We start from the raw sequence: 26,372 nt of genomic DNA on the forward strand, positions 1-26,372 counted from the left end.
TCTTAGGTGGCTGTGTAGCATAATTGGACTTTAGCCCCCATTCATATTGGCAGGATTTGACATGCGATTTGACAGGTCAAATCGCATGTCAACTCGGAGCCTATTGCCGCCAATAGGAGCGTCCCAGTCAGTGCGACGCCGACCTTGCAGCGCCGCACCGCTTTCAAAAAGTAGTTCCTGCACTATGTTTGGCGACTTTGGGAGCGACTTCAATAGACATCTGTGCATGAATGAACCCGCACACATGTCTTTCAAGTCGCCCCAGAAGTTGGACTAAAATGCGGCTTTGAGATTTTTCAGATGAACTCGCACGATTTTAAAGCCGTGTTTAGTGTGAACAAGGGCTCAAAGTAGAACCAAAGGCAAACCTTTTTAATTTTTTTTTTTAATTTTGGATAGAGTAAAGGATGGTTGGGGAGATTTTCATTCATTTCCGGTCCCATAGCCAAACCAGGAATTGAGAGGAAATTCCTCTAAAGTGAGGGAATCCCTGGTTGTCACTAGGGTCTCTGGAACTAGTGTCCCCATTGAAAGATTGACCCTCTATTCCTTTTCTGGTGACAACCAAAATTTGGGATTTTTATTTTCCCTACTCAGTGATAGCGATAAACAGGACAAATAGAGAGGGTGGATCTTCCTAACGGGGGCACAGACAGCAATAAAAACTGATCCCTATCCACTCCATCCAAAACAGATAAAGTTTTGCCTTTATTTCTACTTTAATCCCTTCCCACCTGCCCTGGTGTCCCTTTAAAGGATTCTGAACATTTGGAGATCGAGAAGGTTTAGAGATCATGTGACCACTGTGATTGGCTGTCGCAGTGGTCACATAATCGATAGCCGATCCCACCGGCTACAGATCGTTAGTGGGGACTGGGAACTGTCTTTGACAGGTCGGTCCCTGTGCTGGGAGCTTACATAAAAAAATTGGTAAGGCTATACTTTACTTTCACAGCCCCTACCAGACAAAACAATTTAAAAAACAAGATAGATTTGAGAAGTGTTTTCGAGAGATCTGACCTCTCTTCCGGTCTTCCTGTTCACACCCTTATGACTACTCATGAATATTTAATCTTGTCGTTGTATGCTGTTTATGGGGCTTGGTTGTCAGATATGAGTATACATATAAGTGATAAGTATAAGTGAATATTACAGCCTAGTCACATGGGTGGGGGTGAAGTTGGGGTATATAAATGGCTTTTATTATATTGATTTAACAGTTTGGAAAGTAAAAAAAAATTGTACATAATATATAAATGTCTTCTCTTTTAGAGACCCCAGCAGTGCTGATTCCCAAGTATTCTATGGTAGGACCATTCAAGGGACACCGAAGCATGAAAAGTACACGTAAGTACTCTGATTGCAAAGAGAACTGCCCACAACCACATTTCTTTTTTTTGCAACCCTGGTAAAAGTATCCAGTTTGGAGACATTTTTTTTGACAATTCTCATCCCTTTGGCCCACCAACTGCCATTCCTAAAATTGCAGCCTATAGGGAACTTATCACATTAATGACCCAAGTAGTGTCATCTTTGCCCAAATATGCATTCCAAATAATAACCTTCCAGAAATGTATCTAACTTCAAATATCACATTGAAAATGAACTTTTATGGGATCATACTTTTTCACTTTCAATAAATTTTCTTTGAAGATTTTAACCACTTGCCGACCAGTCGCCGCAGTTGTACTGAATATGCAGAATGGCACGGCTAGGCGAAGCGACGTTATGTAACTTCGCTTCGCCCTGTGGCCACTAGGGGCACGCGCGCTGCTCGCCCCCAGAGCCGATGCAAGTGCCCGGCGGTCACGATCACCGCCGGGCTCCCGCGATCACTGCTGACACATGGAGAACCGGGATCTGTGTGTGTAAACACACAGTTTCCGGTTCTCTGAGGGGAGAAGAGGCATATCATCTGTTCATACAGAGTATGAACAGCAATCTGTCATCTCCCCTACACAGTCCCCTCCCCTTTTCAGTTAGAACACACACTAGGGAACACAATTAACTCCTTGATCGCCCCCTAGTGTTAACCCCTTCCCTGCCAGTGACATTTTTACAGTAATCAATGCATTTTTATAGCACTGATTCCTGTATAAATGCCAATGGTCCCAAAAATGTGTCAAAATTGTCCGATGTGTCCGCCATAATGTCACAGTCCCGATAAAAATCGCAGATCGCCACCATTACTAGTAAAAAAAAAGTAGTAATAAAAATCCCATAAAACTATCCCCTATTTTGTAGGCTCTATAACTTTTGTGCAAACCAATCAATATACGCTTATTGCGTTTTTTTTTGTTTTTGTTTTTTACCAAAAATTTGTATTAGAATACATATCGGCATAAACTGAGGGAAAAAATTATTTTTTTATATATTTTTGGGGCATATTTATTATAGCAAAAAGTAAAAAATATTGCGTTTTTTTTCAAAATTGTCGCTATTTTCAATATATATCTATATCAACCATTGTGAAATATTGTTTGGTTACATAGTCAATAGAGGCTTAATGAAAAAACCCATGGTGAACAATATACATTTACGTGCTTGAGAATAAGTTTTGCAAAAAATATTGTGCCCAGGATGCTATATTCATATATGTCAAGGATTTGTGGAGAGACATGTTAACTCAACATGTCTCGCCCAAGTAGGGGAGGATGGTGCTCCACATGTGATCAGTTATGGCTCATTTGATGGTTTGACAGTTTGGTTGAAAGCACACGCAAATATTACAGTTAGCAATCCCAGCATTCCAGGAATGTGACAGTTTTTTTTTTAAACTGGTAATTTGATGGGTTTAGTTCCGCTTTAAGGGCTTGTTCACACTTGACTAAATTTCTAAGGCTCAACAAATGCTCCTATAGCGTTTGTATGGCGTTAGTATGGGCGTCAGACAGGCGTCAATGAGCTTTAGTATGGGCATTAGACAGGCATTTTACAAGCACTGAGGAGTTAAAAATGCTCCCCAAATGCCCTATGGGCAGTTTTGAAGCGTTTGACAAGCGTTAAAAGTGCTCCACAAATGCCTATTCCATTACAGTAAATGAACGAAACACCTCCTGACTCGACACGACGCTAATGCTTAGTGTGAACAGCACTATGTGCTGTCTATTGTATTTTGTGCATAGATGTTTGAGAGGCTTTTTTAACACCTCTCAAAGGCCTGCTCTTAAAGTGGGTGTAAACCCACTTTTTGGACTTCTACCTATAGGTAAGCCTAGAATAAGGTAGTGAAAATATCTCCTAAACGTGCGCCGTTTAGGAGATATTTCACTTGTAGTCCGCCGAAAATTCCAACGGCGCATGCGCAGGGAAGAAAGGAAAGTAAGTGCCGTTTCTTCCCTAGCCAGTGCCGTTAATCGTGGCTCCTATGCGCATGAGCGGGAGTGACGTCATCACAGAGCCAGAGTCCGTGGCCTGGAAGGAAGAGGGGCCAGAAGATGGATGCTGCCTACACAGGGGACATCGCTTAATTCTTTTGCAGGTAAGTGGCACATAATGGTCTAGTATGCAATGCATACTAGCTCATTATGCTTTTCATTTGCAGGCTTTGCAGCGAGCAAAAGAGGAAGTAAAACCCATCAGTGTTCCCCTTTTCTAGGTGACAGTGGACACCAGTACAAATAGGGAGGGTAAATCTTCCTAGTAGGGACAGCCATAAAAACCTGACAGCTGTCAAAAAAATTAAAAAAAAACAAAGTTTTTGTCTATATATAATGTACTGTATATGCTTTTTCTTCATGGTCTGTGTAAATGAGAACATGGTAGGGGTGCCTACATACTTTGTATTTACTCCTTGTCGACACCTACAGGTGGCCTTTTAAGTGGATCTTAATGCTGGGAGGCAGAGTACCTGAACATGTGACCACTGTGATTAGCTGTAACATCAATGCCCAAAAAACGGTACCGCTCAGACCCCCCATTCAGTTTCTCCAGGTAGCTGTTATGCTGCTTACAGCTGCTGGTCAGGCTTAATGTAGGCTCATCAGGCTCAATCAGGACTACAACAAAATGGACCCCAGCTGCACTCTTACTCTAAGATGATCTCAGCTTAGATCCCCACCCACAGAAGAATCCCCTCTAACACAGTTTACCCGATTTCATGCTTATTCATAGAGGCAAGGCCTTCATTAAAATTGGGTGAAATATGTTAGAGGGGTTGTCCTGTGGGTGGGGACCTACAGTACGTTGAAGCCATTTTTATACTTTTCTGACTTTTGGTTCGCCCAGATAGAGACAGACAGATTTAACATGCAACAATGGAGCCCCATGGATGGGGGGGACGGGGTCATATATGTAACAGCCCGGCGTTAATGCCCATCTGCCACATAGCATGTATGCATTACGCCAGAGGTATAGCATCCAGAACTAAAGCACACAGAAAATGTTTTGTTAATTCATAAAAGTACTTATAGGTACCACCAAGGGCCTGTTTTTTCTTCTTGTCAGCTGGAACAGTTTCCTAAACTAACAAGATACTTTTAACAAAACAAATTTGCAGAAAAAAAATATGAAAAATATGTTTATAACATTTATAGCGCCCTCTACCTTAAGGTAGGTGTTTTATTATCTATCTTGATAGCGTAGAATTTAGTGACAGGTAAATTTAGCCAGGCCTGTGTTCTTTACTGGGCCTGGAGGTTAATTCAGGGTTGGAAGTACCGGGATAGAAGGGGGTGTGGCCGCCTACACTTGGGCTCAGGTAGACCTTCTCTGCATAACAGTGGATTCTGCTGGAAAGAGAGGATGGGCTGAGACCTGAGTGGCAGGAAACCCCTGTGAGAGGATTGACCAATGGTTAATTTCCATGGTCAAGGGGAGGTCTCTCATAAAAGGGGAGGGTCACATGCTCTGGGAGGAGTTGGAGGAGTTTGAGTCGGATTCAGAGTCCACAAGGGAGGCCCAGTGGCCTAACCAGTCGGGCAGAGGAACTATTCAGAGTGGTAAATCTTCAGCCAGATTGATAACAGAAGAAGCAATAGTCTGCAGTGAGAACCATTACAGGGGGAATCATTCAGAGTGATTTGTCTTGTAAATTGGAATCAATAGTTTGCAGTAAGGACTGGACAGGGGAAATCCACTAAAAAGGCCAAGGCCGTGGATGATAACCTATTCTTCTGAAACATTCATGGGCATCTCATACATCTCTAGATCTCTTCAAGTTAATCTCACAAATAAAGATCAAGTAAGAAATCCTAACATGGACTCTTTCTATCTCATGGGTTGTGGTGTGTATGGCAGTATGGATGAATGGCAGATTGTACAACTAATTCAGCAGCTCCTACGGGGATAGTGCGCTACACATTTTTTTGGTAACAAGCTATAAACTACCTTGCTAGTACACCTCAAAGGACACAAATGAGAAGCGAGATCTCCTATTATTTACCATGACCGTGCTTCCTCTATGAGTTAAGGCTCGTGTCCCTTGACGATTGATCGATGTAATTAAAAATTTGATTCTTGATACGGGGTTACTGCAGTCCTTTGAAAAGCAGTATAATTATTCCTGACAGGTTACATATACAGCCCAGATCTGTCATTATAAAATAATGAATGCTACGACCCAGTGTATAAATAATCTCAGTGAACATATCATATTTTTTCTTAGCAGAGTTCAAAGCTGAAATAAATAAAAATAGATTATGTTTGTAGCTCACCAGAATTACCGTAATCCCAGCAAGCGCAGTTTATAAGAGAATGTGGTTTAAACGGGCAGGTTTTTCAAATTTGGCAATAAGCCATGCCGGCTATTGGCAAAGTCCCTGAGAGATCCAACTATACACATGTTTGTTCCCCAAATTGTATCCCCACAGCACCATAGGCTAACTAAATCAGTTGATGTTGTGGCCTGTTTCAAAGAGTTCTACATAGCACTCTATAATCTGGCAGACCCTTAGCCTCCACCTCCCTTGAAAATAGGGACATTTTGATACAACGCTACCCTACTGAATCCCAACTCCCAAAACGTACCTGTGCCATGCATAACAAGCTCAATCTCCCCCTGTCAGAGGAAGAATTTGACCAAGCCCTATGCCCTGGTGTAAGGCTCCCGGCCCATACGCCATTCTATTATCAGAATTTTCAACAACCCCTTGCCCCCAGATTCGCCAAAGCATTTAACTCTATTCTTCAGGAGCACCCCCTACCCAAAGATACCATGTGATCACACATATCTGTGGTCCCAAAACCTGCCGATCTTTCAATATGCTCTAGATACAGGTCCTTTTTGCTTCTAAATACTGACCTTAAAGTGGTTGTAAAGGCTGAAGGTTTTTTACCATCAGGCATACCCTAATACTCACCTGAGCCCCCTCGTGATCCAGCGATGTGCATGGGAGCCTCGGCTGTCTCTCGCTTTCTCCTCATTGGCTGAGACAGCAGCAGGAGCCCTTGGCTCCCACTGCTCGTTAATCACAGCCAATGAGCCAATTAGGAGAGAGCAGAGGAGGGACCGAGCCACAGCTCTGTGTTTCTTATGGACGCATAGAGCAGGGCTTGGGAGCGAGCACACACTAGAGTCCCCATAACAAGCTGCTTGCTATTGGGGGGACTGGTCAAGAGGGAGGAGCCAGGAGCGCCAGCAGGGAACCCAAAAAGATGAGGATTGGGGCTGCTCTGTGCAAAACCACTGCACAGAGCAGGTAAGTGTGACATATTTGTTGTTTTAAAAAAAAAGAACCATTAATATCACTTTAAACTCTATACCAAAAAATTCTTTCTCTACACCTCCTACCATACTTGTCCTGTATCATTTCATCTTGTAGAGAGGCTAGGGACAATACCATCAGAGCACTTAATCTTATCCATTATTGTTCCATCCCCTCTACTCTACTACTGTTGTTTACAGATGTGGACAAAGCATTCTATAAGGTTAAAGAGGAGCTCGAGTCATATTTGTAAAAATTTAAAAAACTGTAACTGCTGACTTTTAAAAAACAGACACTCCCCTGTCCCGGGATCCTGCACTGTGCTTACCTGAGCCGTTTTCTCCATACCTCTTCGATCTCTAGTGCCGGCATCTTAATTGTGGACACCCAGATGTGACAGCTTGCGGCCTCACAGCTAGGTTCCCACTGCATATGCGCAGTGTGAATGGTCCTTGCGGGAAGGGGGGAGGAGATCTTCTGCTCGGATCATCTAGGGGATCTGAGCAGAAGTGGAAGCCGGTACCTGTCAAAACCAAGTACCTGCACCCCCCCCCCCCCTTTAAAAAAAGTGCCATTTTCTAAAGAAGAGCGGGAGAGGAGGCTTTAACGTGGTACTTCCTCTTTTGGGTGAAGCTCCGCTTTAACTGTCAATTCTTGAAACTAACCCTACAGAGCTAGGGTGGCCACGTGTCCCGGATTGCCCGGGATTGTCCCTTATTTCAGCTTTTTGTCCCGTGTCCCGGGTACCTTCATTCCGGGACAATACAGTGTCCCGGAATGAAAAAAAAACCACACCGCCGGGGCTGGCACCAGTCCGATTCCGTCTCTGAGTCCGCCACTCTTTTACAGTAGTACACAGTAACACACACCATGCAGTTTAACTGGTTGCTAGGCTAGGGCCGCCCGCCCCGCGTCTAGCAACCAGTGACGTCAGCTGGCACCGTCCCTCACGTGATAGTCACTGCAGGCGCAGCAGCAGTGGGCACCTGGCCACCCGCACTCTAGTCTACACTCGGCTGAGCAGCGCGCCTCAGTCCCAGAAGAGAGCAGCCGCTGACTGAGCCGCCAGCCTGCCAGGCTGCCACACGTCTTACTAGCCTGCCCTGCCCTGTGGCTGTGCCCAGCCCCAGTCAGTGGTGCCACTGCCTGCCCGTCCCGGACCCGCCGCCCGAGCCGACTACTCCAGCACTGCAGCCGGTGATTCGTGAAGCAGAAGTTCTTGAAGCACATTGCCAGCCAGCAGCGCAACCCAGGCCGACTCTGAGCTGCCCAACTTCTCCAACTTCTCTCCATCTGAGAGCCGCCTCGTCCGAGTCCTCCCTCCGGCTCCCTCCCACCCACGAGGTCCGCCCGCCGCCACCGCCAGACAAACTTCAGGTTAGTGTAACTGTAACTTTCACTACCTACCTAGTTTAGTGAGCAATGCACACTCCCTCTCAGTTCTGCTGCTGTCCCCAGACCCCCACCCCCCTCAGTTCTACTGCTGTCCCCCCACCCCCCTCTGACTGTCCCCCTGTCCATCCCACTGTCCCCCTGTCCATCCCACTGTCTGTCCCCCTGTCCATCCCACTGTCTGTCCCCTGTCCATCCCACTGTCTGTCCCTGTCTGTCCCCTGTCCATCCCACTGTCTGTCCCCTGTCCATCCCTCTGTCCCCCTGTCCATCCCACTGTCCCCCTGTCCATCCCACTGTCCCCCTGTCCATCCCACTGTCCCCCTGTCCATCCCACTGTCCCCCTGTCCATCCCTCTGTCCCCCTGTCCATCCAACTATCCCCCTGTCCCCCTGTCCATCCCACTGTCCCCCTGTCCATCTCACAGTCCCCCTGTCCATCTCACAGTCCCCCTGTCCATCCCACTGTCCCCCTGTCCATCTCACAGTCCCCCTGTCCATCTCACAGTCCCCCTGTCCATCCCACAGTCCCCCTGTCCATCCCACAGTAGTCCCCCTGTCCATCCCACAGTAGTCCCCCTGTCCATCCCTCTGTCCCCCTGTCCATTGCACTGTCCCCCTGTCCATCCCTCTGTCCCCCTGTCCATCCCACAGTCCCCCTGTCCATCCCTACAGTCCCCCTGTCCATCCCACTGTCCCTCTGTCCATCCCACTGTCCCCCTGTCCATTCCACAGTCCCCCTGTCCATCTCACAGTCCCCCTGTCCATCTCACAGTCCCCCTGTCCATCCCACAGTCCCCCTGTCCATCCCACAGTCCCCCTGTCCATCCCACTGTCCTCCTGTCCATCCCACTGTCCCCCTGTCCATCCCACTGTCCCCCTGTCCATTCCACAGTCCCCCTGTCCATTCCACAGTCCCCCTGTCCATCCCACAGTCCCCCTGTCCATCTCACAGTCCCCCTGTCCATCCCACAGTCCCCCTGTCCATCCCACAGTCCCCCTGTTCATCCCACAGTCCCCCTGTCCATCCCTCTGTCCCCCTGTCCATCTCTCTGTCCCCCTGTCCATCCCTCTGTCCCCCTGTCCATCCCACAGTAGTCCCCCTGTCCATCCCACAGTAGTCCCCGTGTCTATTCCACTGTCCCCCTGTCCATCCCACAGTCCCCCTGTCCATCCCACAGTCCCCCTGTCCATCCCACAGTCCCCCTGTCCATCCCTCTGTCCCCCTGTCCATCCCACTGTCCCCATGTCCATTCTACTGTCCCCATTTCCATTCCACTGTCCCCCTGTCCATCCCTCTGTCCATCCCTCTGTCCCCCTGTCCATCCCACAGTCCCCCTGTCCATCCCACAGTCCCCCTGTCCATCCCACAGTAGTCCCCCTGTCCATCTCACAGTCCCCCTGTCCATCCCACAGTCCCCCTGTCCATCCCACAGTCCCCCTGTCCATCCCACAGTCCCCCTGTTCATCCCACTGTCCCCCTGTCCATCCCACTGTCCCCCTGTCCATCCCACTGTCCCCCTGTCCATCCCACTGTCCCCCTGTCCATCTCACAGTCCCCCTGTCCATCTCACAGTCCCCCTGTCCATCTCACAGTCCCCCTGTCCATCCCACAGTCCCCCTGTCCATCCCACAGTCCCCCTGTTTATCCCACAGTCCCCCTGTCCATCCCACAGTAGTCGCCCTGTCCATCCCACAGTAGTCGCCCTGTCCATTCCACAGTCCCCCTGTCCATCCCACAGTCCCCCTGTCCATCCCACAGTCCCCCTGTCCATCTCACAGTCCCCCTGTCCATCTCACAGTCCCCCTGTCCATCCCACAGTCCCTCTGTCCATCCCTCTGTCCCCCTGTCCATCCCACTGTCCCCATGTCCATTCCACTGTCCCCATTTCCATTCCACTGTCCCCCTGTCCATCCCTCTGTCCATCCCTCTGTCCCCCTGTCCATCCCACAGTCCCCCTGTCCATCCCACAGTAGTCCCCCTGTCCATCCCACAGTAGTCCCCCTGTCCATCCCACAGTAGTCCCCCTGTCCATCCCACAGTCCTCCTGTCCATCCCACAGTCCCCCTGTCCATCCCACAGTCCCCCTGTCCATCCCTCTGTCCATCCCACTGTCCCCATGTCCATTCCACTGTTCCCATTTCCATCCCTCTGTCCCCCTGTCCATCCCTCTGTCCCCCTGTCCATCCCACTGTCCCCCTGTCCATCCCACAGTAGTCCCCCTGTCCATCCCACAGTAGTCCCCCTGTCCATCCCACAGTCCTCCTGTCCATCCCACAGTCCTCCTGTCCATCCCACAGTCCCCCTGTCCATCCCACAGTCCCCCTGTCCATCCCTCTGTCCATCCCACTGTCCCCATGTCCATTCCACTGTTCCCATTTCCATCCCTCTGTCCCCCTGTCCATCCCTCTGTCCCCCTGTCCATCCCACTGTCCCCCTGTCCATCCCACTGTCCCCCTGTCCATCCCACAGTCCTCCTGTCCATCCCACAGTCCCCCTGTCCATCCCACAGTCCCCCTGTCCATCCCATTGTTCTCCTGTGCATCCCACTGTCCTTCTGACTACTCTGCGCCCCCCCTGACCACTCTGCAGCCCCCCCTCCACCCCACTGCCTCCCCCTGTGCATCCCGCTGGTGTGGGGTTCTTTGGGGTGCTGTGGTTAGGATGGTCCACTTTGGGGTGCCTTAGATATGATGGACTGATTTGGAGTGTTGAGATAGAATGGGCCACTTTGGTGTGGTGTTGATAGTGTGGGTTGCTATAGGTAGGATGGGCTACTTTAAAGTGTCAGTGGAAGGGTGCAGTGGATAGAAAGGATTGTTGTAAGGTAGGGTGGGTTTTAAATTTAGGCCCCTTCCACGGTTAACACAATGTGGCTACGCCCTCTGTTCAATAACCCCCTTTTCATTTGAATAGGCAAAAATATGCTACACTGGTTTGATGCCCTATGCTCTCAACTAACTGCAGGTGTGAAAGTGAACAGGATCCTTTCTTCATAATTCACCTTGGCAAACAGGACCTGGGGCAGGGCTGCCCGCCCTCTCACACACTTTTAAAGGAAATTTCCCTCCTTTCTTTACAACCCTTTGTACAGATCAGCAAAAATGGTGCCACTTTTCTCATTTGTGGTTTGGAAGAGATCACATTTTGAAAATGGATGTACTACGCCATTTGCTATATCTTCTGCAAACTCTTACGATTTCTAGCCCACAGTCCTTTCTACGCTCAGTCAAAAGGAAATTCTCCAAATTTCTTTGGGTGGACTGTGCCCCCAGAACACAAGGGGGGAGTCTCAGTTACACTATATATAGGGTTTTTTCTGACCCATTTGTTATGGAAAGAAGGGATGGGGGGGGAGTTTTTGCTGGGGGAAAGGAGGATATGTGTTGTGAAGAGAGAATTTGCGCTGGGGAAGGGGTCGAGGGTGAAGAGAAATCTTTTTTATTATCAGTGTATTTTGACAATGTCTAATGCCACTGTCAGAATACAATTTCTCTGCAGGAGAATTTCCTCCATCCACCTAACAGACTCCTACATTATATACACTATATTTTACACTACATACGTCTGACCAAATTATTGTCTCAGCAGTTGCTTGCTGCTAGTCTCTGACTATTTTAATGAAGTTCTTCTTTTACAATATTTAGAGCAATTCTAAAGGTATTTTTCAAATTATAAAAATGTCATACTTACCTGCTCCATGCAATGGTTTTGCACAGAGCAGCCCCAACCCCCCTTTGCTGAGGTCCCCTGCCGGCGCTCCTGGCTCCGCCTCCCCGAATAGAAAGCCACTTGCCATAGAGGGTTGCTCCCAAGCCGCACTTTGCGTGTCCATTGACGCACAGAGCATGCTCAGCGCCACCCCTGCCGCTCTCTTCTCCTAAACCTAATAAATTCCTTCCCTCTTTTAAACGTTATCATAATTTAAAGCGGACCTTCAGTTATTTTTTCAACTTTCCATCTATTAAATCTTCTGCCCTTGTTTTTTTAACTTTGCATAGTAAAACTTTTTTTTCTGCCAGTAAATACCTCATGGGACGTAGTTCTGCAACAGCTGGAGGTCCGCTAATTGCATATCCCTGGCCTAGGCTTATGACATCATAAGCCAGGAAGGGAGGGGGGATGAGTCATAAGAGGGCCAATGAGAGCTGAAGAGCTGGAGGTGTGCCTCTGCGTGTCTGTGTAAATCCAGGAAGTGAACAGGCAGCAGCTTCAGCTGCCCACAGTTAAAATGGCTGCAGCCAGACTTAGTGGAGGGAGATTTCTGCAGCATATTTGGCAAGTACAGAATCACAGTGTAACAAAACGTCCCACACTCTGCTTGAGTGCTTTTATCATATACCGCTTCCTCCCAGTTTGAATATAGATATCAGATATTCCAACCGATAACAACAAACACAACAAGACAATACTCCTTTGGTTGCTGAACGTGGACTGTTTATTAGAACAAGAATAAAGTCTTACATACAGTTGAAGAGGAGGTTCACCCCTCCTGCTCATATTACTCTAACAATCAGGGGCAGACTGACAACTCATGGGGCCCCTGGGCAATAGGAGATTATGGGGCCCCCAGCCAATCAGAGATGATGGGGCCACATAGTATACACACACACAGTATACACAGACATGTTTCTATTGGCTGTCCCTGGTCCATACTGTCTATTGGCTGCCCCTGGTCCATACTGTCCCTGGTTTTACTGAGACTGGCAACCCTGATGGGGCCCCCTAGTGGCCCACGGCCTCGGGCAGTGCCCGAGTGGCTCAATGGTCAGTCCGCTCCTGCTAACAATACACCTGTAACCAGAAACCTAATTAACATGAGCTAGTTATCTAATCATTTACCCAGACTTGGTGACTCAGAGATATGACCTTTCAGGGTAGACTTGCCGTCTCCTCACTCAACTTACAATACACATAAGTATAAACGCATCCCCCAATAGTTTGCTAGGAGGCAAAGGTGTGTTAATGAGCACAATAAACTATTGGGTGAGAGACCCGGGCTTTCCAGATCTCATTAATCAGCATTCCTTTCACATACATCTGTCCACTGAGTCCCAAACTGGCAGAGACCATCATGGCCTCCTTAATAATATCCTTTTGCATTACATAACAGAATATCTTCCTAAATGCTTGTAGCTCCCTCAAATGCCAGGGCCCATAGTTGGTAGGCAAGAGGCTAGCATTCAGTCCCCTCCAAAAGCCTTTGTCCCAGGTGAGTCTCACACACACAGTATATATAAACAAATATGCAAAGTGGTTGGAAGGAAGTTTCAGAATGGTAACAATGTTTTTATTACAAATTATGTGAACAGACTGCAGTCCTCTTTAAGCTCTGTTACCTCCCTCTCTGCGTGGCAGTGAGTGTCACAGATGGTTCCTGAACATCAGAATTGTTACAATAGATACTGTGAGCGGTGCGCGCTTCCATAGAAAACATAAGATGGCAGCTTTTGTTTGTGTTTGTAAAGGGTTTACTATGGAGTCCCAAGTGACAATCACTCTCAGTCCTCCTGTGGCACTTGGATTGTTGTCCCACAAGCTGAAATATCTCTGTAAAGGTTGAGGCTAGCTAGGAGTGCCATTATCGCAATCCCTACCTCCACTTTCATTCTAGTCAACATCATTAGGATGAGGTATACTACATGACAGGTGCACTTTAAAACTGTATTCTCCCTTTGCATAGGAAAAGAAACACATATTCTGAATTTTAATCTAGTAAGGGCACGCCCTGCATATTAGGCCATAAAAAAAACACATTATAACAAATATAACTGATAAAGTATATGACAGATGAAGGTTTTGGAGCAAGCTGAAGTATTATACCCCTAGGGAATTCTTATACACATTTTCTGCTTACCCTCAAATAGCGGGCGGCCGTAAAGGAAGAATAGGAGCACACGCTGGAGGCTCAGAATACAGAATTCGAGAAGGAAGTAATCCTTCAAAAGTTTTAAAATAGCATGGAAATTGAGGTTCATGTTTTATAGAAACAGAATAATATTAGGCTAAAGATTTTTGCCACTGTAGAAAAAGTATATAGAAGAGTAAACTAGATTTAAGACATCATAAGAGCACCACTAATGTGAATAATATTGTGTTCTAATATGCAGTGTCAGGTTAATACTAGGGATGAGCTTCGTGTTCGAGTCGAACCCATGTTCGACTCGAACATCGGCTGTTCGATCGTTCGCCGAATTGCGAACGTTATGGGCCGTTCGCGCTAAATTCGTGTGGCGCGTCACGGCCCATAATTCACTGCGGCATCGCAGTGCATTGCTGGCTGATGATCGGCCAAGCATGCACTATGACCCGCATGCTTGGCCAATCACAGCGCCGTCAGTAGAGAGAGCTGTAATTGGCCAAAGCCAGGGTGGCTTTGGCCAATTATGGCTCAGGGGATTTAGTACACACCCCACACTATATAAGGCCGCCTGCACGGCGGCCCTGTGTAGTGTGTGTTCCGGTGTGCTGAGAGATAGAGAGAGAGAGAGACAGTGTCATTTGATTTGAGTTAGATAGATTAGGCAGAACAGTCAGTCAGTTAGCTGCACTTACAGTGTATTGTGTATATATATGCATCCCAGGTGTTGCATATATATATATATACACTGTATTCAGTTTAGCTAGATCCGTTCCTGTTATCTTCTATCTAGACTATTTACATTTAATGCAGTGCGTCCTGCTCACAGTGTTCAGCTAGATCCGTTCCTGCTATTTACATTTAGTGCAGTGCGTCCTGCTCACAGTGTTCAGCTAGATCCGTTCCTGTTATCTTCTAGACTATTTACATTTAGTGCAGTGCGTCCTGCTCACAGTGTTCAGCTAGATCCGTTCCTGCAATTTACATTTAGTGCAGTGCGTCCTGCTCACAGTGTTCAGCTAGATCCGTTCCTGCTATTTACATTTAGTGCAGTGCGTCCTGCTCACAGTGTTCAGCTAGATCCGTTCCTGCTATTTACATTTAGTGCAGTGCGTCCTGCTCACAGTGTTCAGCTAGATCCGTTCCTGCTATTTACATTTAGTGCAGTGCGTCCTGCTCACAGTGTTCAGCTAGATCCGTTCCTGCTATTTACATTTAGTGCAGTGCGTCCTGCTCACAGTGTTCAGCTAGATCCGTTCCTGCTATTTACATTTAGTGCAGTGCGTCCTGCTCACAGTGTTCAGCTAGATCCGTTCCTGCTATTTACATTTAGTGCAGTGCGTCCTGCGCACAGTGTTCAGCTAGAGCCGTTCCTGCTATTTACATTTAGTGCAGTGCGTCCTGCTCACAGTGTTCAGCTAGATCCGTTCCTGTTATCTTCTAGACTATTTACATTTAGTGCAGTGCGTCCTGCTCACAGTGTTCAGCTAGATCCGTTCCTGCTATTTACATTTAGTGCAGTGCGTCCTGCTCACAGTGTTCAGCTAGATCCGTTCCTGTTAAATTCCTACTGACAGGCAGGCTTGTCTGGTTACAGTATATAAAGCTACCTGAAGAAAATTACAGGTGTTCTATTTGATCCTATTAGTACCACGGTCAGGCAGCTAGACTATTTACATTTAGTACAGTGCGTCCTGCTCACAGTGTTCAGCTAGATCCGTTCCTGTTATCTTCCTACTGACAGGCAGGCTTGTCTGGTTACAGTATATAAAGCTACCTGAAGAAAATTACAGGTGTTCTATTTGATCCTATTAGTACCACGGTCAGGCAGCTAGACTATTTACATTTAGTACAGTGCGTCCTGCTCACAGTGTACAGCTAGATCCGTTCCTGTTATCTTCCTACTGACAGGCAGGCTTGTCTGGTTACAGTATATAAAGCTACCTGAAGAAAATTACAGGTGTTCTATTTGATCCTATTAGTACCACGGTCAGGCAGCTAGACTATTTACATTTAGTACAGTGCGTCCTGCTCACAGTGTTCAGCTAGATCCGTTCCTGTTATCTTCCTACTGACAGGCAGGCTTGTCTGGTTACAGTATATAAAGCTACCTGAAGAAAATTACAGGTGTTCTATTTGATCCTATTAGTACCACGGTCAGGCAGCTAGACTATTTACATTTAGTACAGTGCGTCCTGCTCACAGTGTACAGCTAGATCCGTTCCTGTTATCTTCCTACTGACAGGCAGGCTTGTCTGGTTACAGTATATAAAGCTACCTGAAGAAAATTACAGGTGTTCTATTTGATCCTATTAGTACCACGGTCAGGCAGCTAGACTATTTACATTTAGTACAGTGCGTCCTGCTCACAGTGTTCAGCTAGATCCGTTCCTGTTATCTTCCTACTGACAGGCAGGCTTGTCTGGTTACAGTATATAAAGCTACTTGAAGAAAATTACAGGTGTTCTATCCCAGCTTAGTGCAGCTACAGGCCATTAGTATGTCTGGAAGGCCAAGAAGGAGAGGCAGACAGTCACAAGCCAATAAGAGAGGGCAAGCAGGCTCTGTGTCTAGTGCTGGTCGTGGAGGCGGTGCATCCTCATCAGCACGTGGCCATGGGACACGCTTGGCCTTTTTTTCGGCAGCTGGCCGTGTTGAGCCGCAACATGCGGAAGACTTGGTCGAGTGGATGACCAAGCCGTCCTCATCCTCCTCATCCTCTCTCACCCATGCCCAGGGTGCTTTGTCTGGCAAAGCAGCGGCCTCTTCCCTCAGCTCAATGTCATCAGTGACTCCTTCCCTAGCTCCACCATGTCCTCATGAGGATTCCCTCGAACTGTTTGACCACAGTGTTGGGTACATGCTCCAGGAGGATGCCCAGCGTTTGGAAGGCTCTGATGACGATACTGAGCTCGATGAAGGCAGTAACATGAGCGCGGACAGAGGGGGTGCCCAAGAAGGACAGCAATCTGGCAGTCATGCTCCCCCTGCTGCAGCATACTGCCAGGTTTGCTCCAGTGATGAGGAGGGAGGGGATGATGAGGTCACTGACTCAACGTGGGTGCCTGATAGGAGAGAGGAGGAGGAGGAGGAGGAGGAGGAGGAGGAGGCGGCAGCACATCACCAACGAGGCAGGATGCCCTCCAGGGGCCAGCCTAAGGGCAGCACATTGACTGCATCACACCCCAAAGCTCCACATGTGCAGGGCGCTGCAGTCTCTGCGCGTTATTCAAAAAGTTCTTTGGTGTGGGCCTTTTTTGAGACGAGTGCATCAGATCGCACCGCTGCTATTTGCAACATATGTCTCAAGCGTATCTCGCGTGGCCAAAACATCTCCCGCTTGGGTACCACATGCTTGACCAGACATATGTTGACCTGCCATGCAGTTCGTTGGCAAGCGTATCTAAAAGACCCACACCAAAGAACAAAGAGGATCTCTCCTTGCTCCTCATCAGCTGAGATTTCCAACCCCACTAGATCTTCAGTCCTCTCTGAGACCTGCAGTGAGAGGAATGCAGGTGTAGAATTAGGTGTGTCACAGCCAAGTACTTGTGGGCAATCTGCTTTTGGTACACCGACGTCAGATTGTACCAGGCAAATTTCCCTGCCCCAGCTGCTGCACCGCCGAAAGAAGTTTGCTCCCAGCCATCCACATGCCCAGCGGTTGAATGCTAGCTTGGCAAAATTGCTAGCACTTCAACTGCTGCCTTTTCAGTTGGTAGACTCTGCCCCCTTCCGTGAGTTTGTGGAATGTGCGGTTCCTCAGTGGCAGGTACCCAAACGCCACTTTTTCTCACGGAAGGCGATTCCGGCTCTCTACCGGCATGTGGAAGGCAATGTCCATGCCTCGCTGGACAGGGCGGTCAGCGGTAAGGTGCATATTACCGCTGACTCATGGTCCAGCAGGCATGGACAGGGACGTTACCTAAGTTTCACGGCGCATTGGGTGACTCTGCTGGCAGCTGGGAAGGATGCAGGACAAGGTGCAGTAGTGTTGGAGGTTGTTCCGCCACCACGCCTCCAAAATGCTGATTGTGACACACCTCTCTCCTCCACCCCCTCCTCTTCTTCTTCCTCCATGGCCTCTTCCTCGGAACCAGCGGTGCTCCGTAGGCGTTCAAGGGGCTACGCAAGTACGCAGGCCAAAAGATGCCATGCGGTGCTTGAGCTGGTGTGCTTGGGGGACAGGAGCCACACTGGGGCAGAGGTTCTGTCAGCTCTGCAGGGGCAGGTTCAGAGGTGGTTGACGCCACGCCAACTTAAGGCAGGAATGGTGGTTTGCGACAATGGCACCAACCTCCTCTCTGCCCTCCGACAGGGACAAATGACCCATGTGCCCTGTTTGGCTCACGTCCTTAACTTGGTGGTGCTGCGGTTCTTGGGCAGGTACCCGGGCTTACAGGATGTCCTGAGGCAGGCCAGGAAAGTCTGTGTGCATTTCCGCCGGTCATATAATGCCAGTGCTCGGCTGACGGACCTCCAAAAGGAGTTTAACCTGCCCAAGAACCGCCTAATCTGTGACATGCCCACCAGGTGGAACTCAACGTTGGCCATGCTGCAGCGGCTGCACACGCAGCAGAGGGCCATCAATGAGTACCTGTGCGACTATGGCACCAGGACAGGGTCAGGGGAGCTTGGTTTTTTTTCCCCACGCCAGTGGGCCATGATCAGGGATGCATGCTCTGTCCTGTCACCATTCGAGGAGGCCACGAGGATGGTGAGCAGTGACAGTGCATGCATCAGTGACACTGTCCCCCTTGTCCACCTGTTGGAGCACACGCTGCGTGGAATAATGGACAGGGCACTTGAGGCAGAACAGAGGCAGGAAGAGGAGGACTTCCTTAGCTCTCAAGGCCCCCTTTATCCAGACAGTGTTCCTGCGTGCCCGCCGATCACACAGGAAGAGGACGAGGAGGAAGAGGAGGAGGAGGAAGATTGTGTCAGTATGGAGGTGGAGCCTGGCACTCAGCATCAGCAGCAGTCTTTAAGGGATCAGTCCCAAGAAACACATGGACTTGTACGTGGCTGGGAGGAGGTGGCTGCGGACCATGTCGTTCTTAGTGACCCAGAGGACTCCGGACCGAATGCCTCAGCAAACCTACGCTGCATGGCCTCCCTGATCCTGCAAAGCCTGCGTAAGGATCCTCGTATTCGTGGTATCAAGGAGAAGGACCAATACTGGATGGCAACCCTCCTTGATCCACGTTACAAGGGTAAGGTTGCGGACCTTATCTTGCCATCGCAGAGGGAGCAGAGGATGAAACATCTTCGGGAGGCCTTGCAGAAAGGTCTGTGCAATGCGTTCCCAGAGACTGGGAGGTTACAAACTCCTGTTTCTGGACAACGTGTTGCTGAGGCTTCGGTCAGTCAAAGAAGGAGCGGTGGAGAAGGTGGCCGTCTGACCGATGCGTTCAGACAATTTTTTGGTCCGCAGCCCCAAGGTATGATCGGTTCCAGCAACCATCGCCAGCGTCTGTTTTACATGGTGCAGGAATACCTAGGGGCAAGATCAGACTTGGACACCTTTCCCACCGAAAATCCTCTGGGTTACTGGGTCTTGAGGATGGATCACTGGCCAGAGCTTGCACAGTATGCAATTGAGCTACTGGCCTGTCCTGCATCCAGCGTTCTTTCGGAACGCACATTCAGTGCTGCTGGAGGCGTGGTAACCGATCACAGGGTGCGTCTGTCCACCGACTCGGTCGATCGGCTGACCTTCATAAAAATGAATGAGTCTTGGATCACCACCAGCTACCAAGCACCTGATGCTGATGTAACCGAATAATTTTTTTTGAAATCTCAGATCCCTTCAAAGACTGCCTATGCTGATGCTGAGTGACTATCCCTGAGTAATTATCCTCTTCCTCCTCAATCATCACGCTGATAGCTTGTAAGAACATTTTTGGTTCTGGGCGCCACCACCAGTGCCTAAGACACAATTTTTCAGCCCCTGTTTAACAGGGGCGTGTAATTACAATTTTTGATGTAATACTTTGCAGCAGGGCTCGTTCCTGCATTCCAACTAGAGTGTCTGTGAGGGGTTGCAGTGTTGTGGCACCAGCACCAGTGCCTAGGGCCCAATTTTTCTGCCCCTGTCTAACAGGGGCGTGTAATTACAATTTTTGATGCAATACTTTGCAGCAGGGCTCGTTCCTGCGTTCCAACTAGAGTGTCTGTGAGGGGTTGCAGTGTTGTGGCACCAGCACCAGTGCCTAAGGCCCAATTTTTCTGCCCCTGTCTAACAGGGGCGTGTAATTACAATTTTTGATGCAATACTTTGCAGCAGGGCTCGTTCCTGCGTTCCAACTAGAGTGTCTGTGAGGGGTTGCAGTGTTGTGGCACCAGCACCAGTGCCTAAGGCCCAATTTTTCTGCCCCTGTCTAACAGGGGCGTGTAATTACAATTTTTGATGCAATACTTTGCAGCAGGGCTCGTTCCTGCGTTCCAACTAGAGTGTCTGTGAGGGGTTGCAGTGTTGTGGCACCAGCACCAGTGCCTAAGACCCAATTTTTCTGCCCCTGTCTAACAGGGGCGTGTAATTACAATTTTTGAAGCAATAATTTGCAGCAGGGCTCGTTCCTGCGTTCCAACTAGAGTGTCTGTGAGGGGTTGCAGTGTTGTGGCACCAGCACCAGTGCCTAAGGCCTAATTTTTCAGCTCCTGTTCAACAGGGGCATGTAATTACAATTCTTGATCTAATATTTCACAGCAGGGCCCTGTGAGGGCTTACAGTGTTGTGGCCACAGCAACCCCTAAGGCCCAAATTTCTGCTGAGTATATAGGGCAGGACCCTACTTTCAAACATCTAACTTACAAACGACTCCTACTTGCAAACGGAAGGAGACAACAGGAAGTGAGATTAAATCTACCCCTAGGAAGGGAAATTCTCTCCTGTAAGAGTTAATATGGGAAAACAATTTCTCCTTTCCACTGATGCTTTCCAATCCTTGTTCCACAAAAAAACCCAAATTTTCAAAAAACATTTTTCATTGGGACAAAAAAGTGAGGTGAAATCTTCTGAAGAGGAGGAAAGACAGCAAAACAAATGTCACAGGGGTGATAACCCTTCCCTATGTTTTCCAAAAAGCTTAGAAAAGATTTTTTGGCTGGAGCTAAACACGTTAAAAATGTTCAAAATTACAAACAGATTCTACTTAACAACAAACCTACAGTCCCTGTCTTGTTTGCACCGCCTGTATACTGCTGTTCAGAGTATATAGGGCCTGGTGGCCCCACACCTTTCCTTATTTTAATTTGGGTGCGGGGTTCCCCTTAATATCCATACAAGACCCAAAGGGCCTGGTAATGGACTGGGGGGTACCCATGCCGTTTGTCTCACTGATTTTCATCCATATTGCCATGACCCGACATGACATTAAACCCGCAAGCAGTTTTAAATGAGATTTTTTCCTTTAAAAATGACATTTGGTGCAGGGACTGTTCTAAACATGGGAAACACGCGTCACTTTACAGGCATACTATAGACACCCCCCAGGTACGATATTTAAAGGAATATTTCACTTTTTTTTTTTTACTTTAAGCATCATTAAAATCACTGCTCCCGAAAAAACGGCCGTTTTTAAAAGTTTTTTTTGCATTGATACATGTCCCCTGGGGTAGGACCCGGGTCCCCAAACCCTTTTTAGGACAATACCATGCAAATTAGCCTTTAAAATGAGCACTTTTGATTTCGAACGTTCGAGTCCCATAGACGTCAATGGGGTTCTAACGTTCGTGCGAACTTTCGGTCCGTTCGCGGGTTCTGGTGCGAACCGAACCGGGGGGTGTTCGGCTCATCCCTAGTTAATACATATAATCATGATATTCAGTATATTGGTTTTAGATTTCACATTCTTTGTTTTTCCCTGCATTTACATGCAGACCAAGATGATTAGCGAGGGTGACAGGGGTTGGGTCCAACCATAAGGGTCCTTTCACACAGGCTATCCGATCAGTTATTCAGGCGGACCCGATCGGACCCTGCAGTCTCCTCTATGGAGCAGCGGATGTCAGTGGATACATGTCTGCTGACACTCGCCGCAATCGGATCCGATCCTGCCTGCAAAAACCAGACGGATGGTGGTCTTATTTTCCATCTGTCTGGTGGATCACATAGGATCGGATGGAAACGCACAGGCGGTCCGTTTCCATCCGATTTCCCCATAGAGGAGAATGGGACTTTGTCCGTGTTCGCTCTGCACAGTGAGCGGACACTGACCTCTCATCCGCCTGCTTAGCGGAGATCAGCGGAGAGATCCCCCCGCTGAGTAAGCAGAATCCGCAACACAGAGGCGCCCGTGTGAAAGGGGCCTAACACTGCAAGGGGTACTTGGGCAGCTGGAGCAACCGTTAAGGCCCCTTCAGACATTTGCGGCCTGTTGCGGTGCTCTACCACACATCCGTTACTGTGCTGTACTTTATGCATTAATTAAAACAACCCGTTCATAAGGCTCCATGCACACTAGCTTTTTTTCATAAACTCAAATAAAAGCTAGAAAAAACCGCTGGATGAAAAATGCTGATAAAAGCATTTTTGTGCCAGCTTCTCGTAGCATTTTAGTAGCTTTTTCATGCACACTGGTGTTTTTTTATGCTCCTAGAAGCTGTTATTAGCATTTTTTTCTGCTCTTAGAAGCTAAATAGTGTTATCCTATATGTCCATGCACACTACTTTAGGCTATAAGCCTTTTTTTGAGCTTCAGCATCTAGGAGCAGAAAAAAAATGTTTTTGTAGCATTTTTTGGAGCGTTTTTCCAGCTGAAAAAAACATTGAGTGTTCTTAATTGCTTCAAAATGCTACTAAAATGCTCCTAACAGCTTTTCTGGGCTTTTTTTTCTTCTTCATGTACTACAAAAATGCTAATAAATGCTCCTAAATGCTTCTTTAGGCTCCATGAACACTAGCATTTTTTTAAGCTCCTATAAGCTATTAGCATTTTTTTTCTTCTCCTAGAAGCTAAATAGCATTATCCTATGTGTCCATGCACACTACTTAGGCTATTAGTGTTTTTTGAGCTTCAGCATCTAGAAGAAGCAGAAAAGAAATTGTTTTTGAGCGTTTTTTTGTAGTGTTTTTCCAGCCAAAAAAAAACGCTGAATGCTCCTAAACGCTACTAAATGCTCCCAACTGCTTCTAAATGCTACTAAAATGCTAATAACAGCTTTTTTTTAGCTTTTTATTTTCTTCATGTACTGCAAAAACACTAATAAAATGCTAATGCTCCTAAATGCTTCTAAAAGCTACTAAAATGCTACTAGAAGATGGCACAAAAATGCTATTATCAGCATTTTTCATCCAGCGTTTTTCTAGCTTTTTATGAGCTTATGAAAAACGCTAGTGTGCATGGAGCCTTAGAAGCATTTAGTTTTAGGAGAATTAGCATTTTATTAGCGTTTTTGCAGTACATGAAAAAAAAAAAAACGCTAAAAAATGAATTTTCTGCTCCTAGACTCTGAAGCTCAAAAAATGCTAATAGCCTAAAGTAGTGTGCATGGACACATAGGATAACACTATTTAGCTTCTAGGAGCAGAATAAAAATGCTAATAACAGCTTGTCGGAGCTTAAAAAAACGCTAATGTGCATGGAGGCTGGCAATGCACCACAATGGGCATAAAGCACACAACCTGTATTTTGGTGTTCTGCACCATAGGTACATTAATAGATACCCTGCTTGTTTGTTGGGGTGCCATTATACATGAATGGCATCTCAATGCACCATACATCATATCGTGCATTTATCGTGTGTTGTGGTAACCCGTGGTAAAACTCATGTTTTTACACGTTTTTGCTTTGCACAGAAGCCAGCCTTAAAAAAAAAAATAAATACATGTAAATCACTGTGAATTAATTGTTACTTTTGTGTACATCAATGGCAGTGCCAGGACAAGGTCATCCAGCACCCAGGGCAAAGATGCCAAACTGCACCCCCCCCCTTCCCTTAGGGTTAGCAGTGATGTCGCTGTCACTGCTCCTATCAGCCTTGTAACAGAAGCAACTGGCACAGGGTGCCCCCATCCCTGCAATACACCACTGCGCCCAGAGCAGCGCCCCTTCTACCCACCCCTTGTCCAGGCCCTGATCAATGGGGGTATTATGGTTTGTCCAACTCCTTTCACTGTCACACTCACTAATCAGCGATGTCATTTTTGAACACTTTTTAAGTTCACTTTTTATTTTTCATGATGGGTTCTGGGCATGGTTAGTGGAGATCAGAACAGATCCAGACTCCCACATGCATACCTCCCAACATTTTGAGATGGGAATGAGGGACACCTACTAGCAAACGGATGTAGGCATAGGACATGCCTCCTGCCACACCCCCTTAAAGGAGAAGTAACTAAAAAAAAGGTTAAAATAAATCCACAAGGGCTTTTCTTTTACTACTATTATTCCTTTATATTGACTTTTACAATTTACAAATGCAACGACTTAGAATTTGGATGAAAGGTTTAGCACTGGGAAACACTTTTTGAAAGATAAAAAGGGCATTTTATATACAACTATATAGATCAGACCAAAATGAGGGACAAATGAGGAGGAATGAGGGACAGAGGAACATTGCTCCAAATCAGGGACAGTTGGGAGCTATGCCACATGTAGGTGTTCAGCAACAGATCACTTCTACTAGTGATCTATTGCTGTCTGCAATCAGCCTGCAATAGATCACTATGGCAGTGATCTATTGTTGCAGAGAAATGCAGAGAGATGCTGGACAGAGGTGTAGATCTAGCTGTACTGTAGCTCTATCCCAGCCTCCATACACAGAGGATGTGCCAGGACACCCCTAGAGTCCTGACATCATGACGTTGTGACGTCATTAAACTCCAAGTTAACACAACATGAAGTGCATAAACCCAAATTTATTATTATTTTTGAGGAAATTATAACTTTCACTAATCCTGAATCCTGTTCAACATACTTTATAAAATATGTTGATGAGCCATTAATCCAAGTGCAAAATAAGCTCTTATTTTTATGAAGAGGTCCTCAGTGGGGTTCAAGAAATGTTGAGTGACTTACCCACCAACCTACACATACAGTATGTGACTAGTCTTAGGATGACTTACTGTTTGGCGATAGCGTAAAATATATAAACTGTATCAATGTTACTGAAGAACATGCAGCATTGCCTGAATTTTTCCTGTAAGGAAGTGATCCTTCATACTCGGAGCCTCCAGGTAGTGCTTGGCTTGTTCTCACACATCACATTTATTAGTTCAGACAACTTTTCATGCTGTGGAAAAACAAGGTGCCTCTTCGCAGCACTTCCTTTGGGATTCTGTCTCACAAAACAGCATTGTTAATGTTGGCCTTTCATACCGGAGAGCGATCAGTAAAAACTGTTCCTCTGGCAAAAGTTGGCTGCAAGGAGCAAAGTGATCATTAAAGCCTAGCTCCAATCGAAACGTAGTTTTTAATTTTGATGTGAGAGTGGAGAAAGATTACGATCCCTTACAGGTTTTTTTTTTTCAATCACTGTCCCCACCGTAAGTGAGACAGGTCATTAAAATTAATAAAAGGCAAAAAAAATATTTTGCTTAGGATGAAGAGGGAAAGGGTTAAAATCCCTATCAGTTTTTTCCAGTTGGGCAGTTTTTTTTAACTTCCCATATTACAAAAAAACAAAAAAGAGAAGAACTTTTAAGGCACTCAATAATTTTACACAATTTGAGATTAAAAATTACAAATTTTAATTAGCATCCAATAAAAAGCTCCATAGAAGCTTTGAATCTTGTAATTTATCACACAAATGTCATAGAAGCCTAAGAGCGTGACACATACTACACATAGGAAAAATCACAAAAGATAATAACAGTATGAGACCCCATATTAGACGTTTCACATACAGTAAAGAGAAAGAGTGAACAATAAGAGACCCCAACTCGTTTCGACTTGCAGATAGCTATGTCTTCATCTGGGTTTTTTTTTCTTCCTCTGATGATTTCTGCAATATACATGTGTATATATCAGATATATTGTTGCATTATGGAATAAATACAGAAAATAACTACCATATAAATCCTGTACAATTTATCCCTTGTGCGTTTATGGGCTCTGATGGCGGGCGTCCCCTGGAGAAACTCAACTTCATAGACATTTAATCTGTTGTATGACATTTGTGTGATATATTACCAGCCTAAAATCTTCTATGGGGCTTTGTTGGATGCTAAATAAAATTTGTAATTTTTATCTAAAATTAATTTTTTTTATTTTTTTTTATCTAAAACTATTAAGTAAATAAACAAAGGTGTTCACTCGGGCCTGCAGTATACCTCTTAGCGCCAAAGGAGAAAATGCTGTTCAAAAGTAAGGATAGAACTAATTGATAAAATGCAAAAATCATCCAATTTGTTATCACAAAGTGGCTAACAACTTAAAATCATATGGTATTAAAAGCAGCCGTTTAAAACATAATCAAATTGTAAAAAAGCAGTATATATAAAACAATAAAATTGTGATAATACACTACAAACA

At 46.6% G+C, this 26,372-nt stretch overlaps 1 protein-coding gene across 2 annotated transcripts in view; it reads left to right on the forward strand.

The window, feature by feature from the left end:
* LOC141140867 (spermatogenesis-associated protein 7 homolog) overlaps positions 1–26,372 on the forward strand; it is a 381,599-nt gene that overhangs the window by 32,435 nt on the left and 322,792 nt on the right. For both annotated transcript variants that reach the window (XM_073628391.1, XM_073628392.1), the window contains exon 2: positions 1,273–1,347. In XM_073628391.1, the coding sequence (XP_073484492.1) occupies positions 1,273–1,347 (75 nt within the window). The remainder of the gene's footprint in view (positions 1–1,272; positions 1,348–26,372) is intronic.

The sequence above is a fragment of the Aquarana catesbeiana genome, linkage group LG04 (genome assembly GCF_042186555.1).
Source record: "Aquarana catesbeiana isolate 2022-GZ linkage group LG04, ASM4218655v1, whole genome shotgun sequence".
Classification (NCBI taxonomy): Eukaryota; Metazoa; Chordata; class Amphibia; order Anura; family Ranidae; genus Aquarana; species Aquarana catesbeiana.